The 6,000-nt window shown below is 34.6% G+C and overlaps 1 protein-coding gene across 2 annotated transcripts in view; it reads right to left on the bottom strand.

Annotated features, from left to right (window-relative positions):
* Positions 1-244: 244 nt before the first annotated feature.
* LOC131070615 (BEL1-like homeodomain protein 1) overlaps positions 245-6,000 on the bottom strand; it is a 66,310-nt gene continuing 60,554 nt past the window's right edge. For both annotated transcript variants that reach the window (XM_058006205.2, XM_058006196.2), the window contains exons 3-5: positions 1,805-2,178; positions 1,576-1,636; positions 245-1,454 (exon numbers count right to left, since the gene is read on the bottom strand). In XM_058006205.2, coding sequence (XP_057862188.1) covers positions 609-1,454; positions 1,576-1,636; positions 1,805-2,178 — 1,281 coding nt within the window. In that variant the 3' untranslated portion in view covers positions 245-608. The remainder of the gene's footprint in view (positions 1,455-1,575; positions 1,637-1,804; positions 2,179-6,000) is intronic.

Here is a 6,000-nt window from a genome sequence, read left to right as displayed (position 1 = left end):
GATCGTGCCTCAGGCGAATTTGATGGAATAGACACCCCTCAGTCCTTGGCTCTTAGCCAAAGAGGTTCTTGTGCTCCCGTATCAAATAACAAAAATGAATTTGTGGACAAACCTCCATCAAAAAGATAAAAATTATCTGCATAACATCTCAACACTGAGCCGTGATAAAATTCACCAACCAAAGTTACATGGGTTGAATCATTCTGTCAGTTTAGATGATGTCTGTACATATATTGCAAAAATCTGACAACCACCAAACAAAACAATTTTGCATTTCAAGATTTATTAGATATACAAAATTGACATATCTCAGAAATGTTATATTCAATTACATATGAGACTTTACAGTGATTCTCAAGACAGAGTTCACTTAATATCAATTTTACAGCAGGTCTATGATTCTTTTTTAGCATTAAAGCAGATAACAATGCAGATTCAAAATTATAAAACCATAGATTGCCTAGACTGAATTTAACACGACTCAATACTTAAATCAACAGAGACAGATTTTATTTAGTTTACAACTCATTAAAAGGGTCAATATTAGAGATTCTTGACAAGGAACCTTCCTACACAAATGTGCAGAGTGTAGAAATTATCTTGCTGCCTTATGCTACAAAGTCGTGCAATGATTGAGAAACAAAAGGCTTTTGGTTTTGTAGATTCATTCTTTCATGAGGATTTGCAGCATGAGCTACTGAAGCCTTATTAATGTGATTATAATCCTCACAGTTGTTGCCGACATCCTGTTGCTCTTCCATCAGAAGAACATGGCTGGAAATATAACTGTGGTTGGTTTCTGACAGTGATAGGCCATCACAATGCTTCAATCCCAAAGTGAGCGATACATCGCTGCTTTTGGAAAACCTGGTAGTAAAACAGTCCTGATCAAATGTACTCACACTCCCAACCTGATAGGGACTAAGAGGTGCATTATTACTGGGATGAACTATAATGTTATGAAGAAGATTGTAATCCTCAATGTCGGGCCTTTTATTGTTCTGCGTATCATCACAAATGTCTTCATCCTGTGTATCCTCTGACTTAAGATCTACACACTTGCTCATGCTGGAGGTCATAAGAGATGTAGAATCCGGAGTCACACTCAAAACGTTCTTTGGTAGCCCATGTCTTGTAGTATCCTGATTTTGATCTTTTTGAAATTTATCATCGTACGGTACAGAAACCATACCTGATATGCCATTTTTGATATTCAAAGCATTTTCTTGCTCACAATGTCTCTCTTGCAAGCTTCTTGCATGTTTCTGTGTATTCTCACTATTTCCTTCAGTGTGCTTTGATTCTACTGGTACCATTTTCTCACCATTTACTGCAGATATCTTTGCAGGTGATGAATTAGAATCCATCTCAGATTCTCTAGTTTCTTCCATATACATTTCTTCCACCATGGGCTTCCAAAGGCGGACACGTGCATTTATAAACCAATTTGAGACCTAGAACATAGTAAGAGCTCATCAACAGCTATCTTGATGAACTTGTTAGTCTAACCAACTGTTTAAGAATGTATTGCTTACAAAATTTTAGATCCTGAAGATGCATGATTCATTGCCATACCTGACCCCTGGTCAGTCCAGTCTGCCTTGCTAGCATATGTTTCTCAGAGTCTTTTGGATAGCTAAAATGCAAACAGATCAAATCAGACACCCCTACATTACAAACAGGAGCTTTCCAAGAATTTATATTTAGCGAAGTAAATTGAACTTGTCAAAAAAAGGGTCATTTTCAAAACAGGCATGAACAGAATAAAGTTGAATGTGTAGAGATATTAGGATGGAATACTAACGGATGAAGGAAATGCTCAAATAACCAAGTACGTAGAACAGAAACAGAACGCTCCGGAAGTCCTCTCTGAGGTCTCCAGGCATGTTGTTGAATCATCCCTAGTTGTTGGAGAGCTCGTTGTTGGCAAAGTTGTTGATCTTGAATGTGAAGAAAAGATAGTTCACCTTTCCCATTTGTTAAATATTCCTCACCCAGATTTTTGATAGTCGAATGAATTTGACCAGTGATTGCATCTCTCAAACAACGGAAGTGGCAGGAAATTGTTTTAAGTGCCAGAGCCGTGTATGTCTTTGCAGCACCAAAACCAGCTGCAGCTTCGAATGATGAAACTACAATCTGCAGCTGATGGTAGTATTCTCTGTACCTTCGGTCCACCTGGTTGTTAGAAAGAAAACATATCATCATTATTCACATTTGTCTTTAATTCTCTTAGAATAGATAAACATCATCAGCTGGTATAAAATTTCCAAAGAAATTGCTGTAACCATAATATCTATGCAGCTAACATTGAAAAACTCCAAGTTGATGTGACAAGGGGAAAAGATTTATACCAGCACATGAATGACACTGGTCAATAGCCTACTTGCAGGAGGTCTCAAAAAGTCAACTTGTGATGTCAGAAAATATAGGCTGCCATTTTTGCATTGCTCTGTCCCTTTAAGCCATACAATACACCCAGGTAAGTATTAGCCAGAGATCTGCATTCAAACCTTGTGGCCTAAAGCTTTGTTTGTTGAGTGTTGTAGGCGATTGGTCTAACACTCACTTGATTTATGTTTGTTAATTTTAGATCAATAGAGTAGGTATGCATTGCAAGTTGTAACTCGTATCAGTATACAATGGTTAAACCTAGAACCATTTCAATATCCTAAGATGATTTTTGACTTTTAAATGTTTTGATATGAAAATGTAGGATGTATAGAAGTTTTCCAATGCAAAAGTTGCTTAATAAATCTTATAACATAAATAAATGGTCTTATTTGTCTATTGTGAGTTGAATCCCTGTTGATGGTCAACTTTCTGGAATACACTACCAGGAATTTATCTGTTATCTGTCGCAAGTGCAACACTATCAACTGATTCAAAATAAATATTGTATAAACATATGACCAGGAAAGTGGGCACTAATAAAGCCCTGTAAGAAGCAAAATACTAACGTAAAAGGGTAAGATGGAGACTTAATACTAACGTAAAAGGGTAAGATGGAGACTTTTGATTCTGCCTTTCAAACACATTTGCCAAAAGGCTGTAATCAAATTTTATGTGTACCATCCTAAAAATTTAAACCTCAGTCAGCAGACACGGGATTTATTTTATCTATTTGAGGACTAATCATTGAAAAAAGAATAGAAGTTTAACCTATCACTTATACAATCATATTCCAAATCACCAATCAAATGCATAGCCACCATATAATGGTAAGCAAGAAATAGATCATCTAGAGATGGTAAAAAGGGAAGCTCTGCAAATGCCAAATGTGAGGTACAAGAGACCAAAAGAGCAAAGGAAACAATTTATGCAAATTCAGGGGATTGGTCTGTACCACCAGTTTGAGCTGGAGATGCAAATTCAAGGAATTTATTATTATTTTTAATCATACTTCAATGTTTAGGGTTGACTATTTTGGGAAACTTGGATTCACTCTGATTAAAACCCAGGTTCCTCTCAAACAAACACGGGGCATACCTTGGGAGGCATGTACGAGATATATCCATATGCAGACAAGCCATGATTGGGACCCGGTATGGGCAGGCACCTGTATACAGGCTAATCCAGCTTCATAGATTAAATTTCATGTTCCAAAAATTAAACCACCTAATCAGATAATTAAGTACCAATAATCTATGTCACAAAGTTCGGCTAATCCAGCTTCATAGGTTAAATTTCATGTTCCAAAAATTAAACCACCTCATAAGATAAGTACCAATAATCTATGTCACAAAGTTCACTGGGCTATCATAAAAATTTGAGATCCAGCTAACATTTACAAAACCTTAATATCCATTTAAAATTTTCATTAATGTACAATTTAGAGGTGTTTTCAATGGTTTTTCAATTGGAGATATATTTTAAAAAGAAAAAATACGTAGGCGATGGCTGACACAGTCCTTCCAGAGCCGACATCAGCTCTTCAGGGCCGACAATTAAAAAATTAATTTTAATTATCTATTTATTAATAAGACACATCATATTTCCACAGTCCACTATGGTGTTTGAGAGTGCTTCTAGATAAAACTGTGTCATATTTTTCAACATGAAGTTTGTTCTTATCTTGATGAAGGGCCATGGATTGTGATCCGAAATATCAATGTTAAGAACTACAACACAGTGGTTTTTATTATGGTAAAAGCAGGTTTTGAAGGGGCCCCGAAACCCTTTACAAAAGATCCTTAAGAAAAATGAGCATTAAGTAACAAGAAGGAACAAAAATCTGAAAAACCAGCATAGAAGCACTATCAAAACATTTATTCATTAGTTTTACAAGCTTCTAGGTTATTTTAATTTTATAAACTAATTATTAATATTTAATATATTTGGGTTATATTTAAATTTCAAAATGTATTTAACTTTTCATATTTTAAATTTTATTTTTTCTATTTTAAATCTCATATAACATATTCACAAAAAAAATAAAAATCACATATTTATATTATTTGAATTAAATCAGGATTCTTTTCTCAAATTTTATCGCTTGATGAACTTGCTTTGAATTTTTTCCTCATCAAACTGAAAGTCTGAAACATGAACTTAGTGATATAGCCAAGAGTCTCAAGTTGAAGACTTAATTGATATAGCAGAAAAAAAAATTCAAACTCAAGAATAATGTTGAAATACAGCTAGAACTTTCGATATACTTCAAAATACAATAGTTTTTCTTACTGCAATTGTTTCCTTCTTTTGTTTCTGTGAATGATGTAAAGCCTTCTCAAAATTTCATCCATATGGATGGATAGTTGGATCTATCTTACATACAATAATAATTAAACAAAGTCCCCTTCGAAGTATGAGGGAGCATTTACCTTCCCTAAGGTATTTTCCATTTTGGACGTATTTGTGATCACAGAATCCAAATACAATATCAATAACATAGAACAATAACACTTGAACAAATATCTTAATTATTTGCATAAATGGCATTGGACTGATTTTAAAGCATAGTATATCATTGTTTAAATCCACTGGGCTGTTGGAGATATTCTGTCATGCATAAGTCACTCTACTTGCTCACTAAACTGTAGTAGCAGACCAATTTGACAAGAGATTATTGAAATCTTCTACTCTCTTATTATATTTATGTTTGTTATCATCTCTACATTTTGTTTATGTTTGTAAAGCTTGTACTACCCTTCAATATTTTAAGACTATTGATCTATGTAAGCCTCTATTACCGTTTCGGCCCACCTACAGTCCAAAATACACCTAGTCCAGGTATTGGTCTGGGTCCTTGTTGGTGTCTGTTTTATCATCAACCAAACATTTAGAATAAAGTACCCAAAGATAATTTATCCTCTCTTGAAAAATCACCGCTTATGCTAAGATTGCTAGAAGATCATATGGCAATTCCAAGGTTTCTTTAGTCAGGTCTTGACATGTGGATAAGCTCAATGGGCATTGTGATTTGCTAGTAATACACAAAGGGACTTACGCTTGAACAAATTGTCAACAACTTTGGGACTTAGATGAATTTGCCAATTAAAGCTTTCTCTCTTTCTTTCTTTTGGGGATTTTTGGGGTTTAAGACTTTCAAAAAAGGACAAAGGGATAAGGGTTAAGAAATCTACTCTAATCCTATGAATTCTAGAGACGATATTGATTCGGTGAACCCAATAAACCACACTTCGTTCCGCCTCACTTAAGACAACTTACACAAAGTGGATGCAATCTTCAAGGGATGTGCTTATGATTGGAAATTTAAGCATACACAAAATAAGAAGCTCAGACTAAATTTGCACAGTGAATGAAAATCATCCATTCACCAAAAGTATGAGCAGAGATACACCCTAAACCAATACTTATCAGATCTTTCATTCATCTAACAACATAAAATAAATTCTAACTAATACGTTGAAGAAATTGAAAACCTTGCTTAACCACTCAAACAATAGGGATTACAAAGCCTTAAGAGAAAGCACACATGTAATATATTATCTGAAAAATGACCTTCATGCAACAATATTTCAAAAACCTCACTCTCCA

This window comes from Cryptomeria japonica, chromosome 9 (genome assembly GCF_030272615.1).
Source record: "Cryptomeria japonica chromosome 9, Sugi_1.0, whole genome shotgun sequence".
NCBI lineage: Eukaryota > Viridiplantae > Streptophyta > Pinopsida > Cupressales > Cupressaceae > Cryptomeria > Cryptomeria japonica.
The sequence above is the reverse complement of the archived record's forward strand: the minus strand, read 5'-3'. Positions and strand labels throughout refer to the sequence as shown.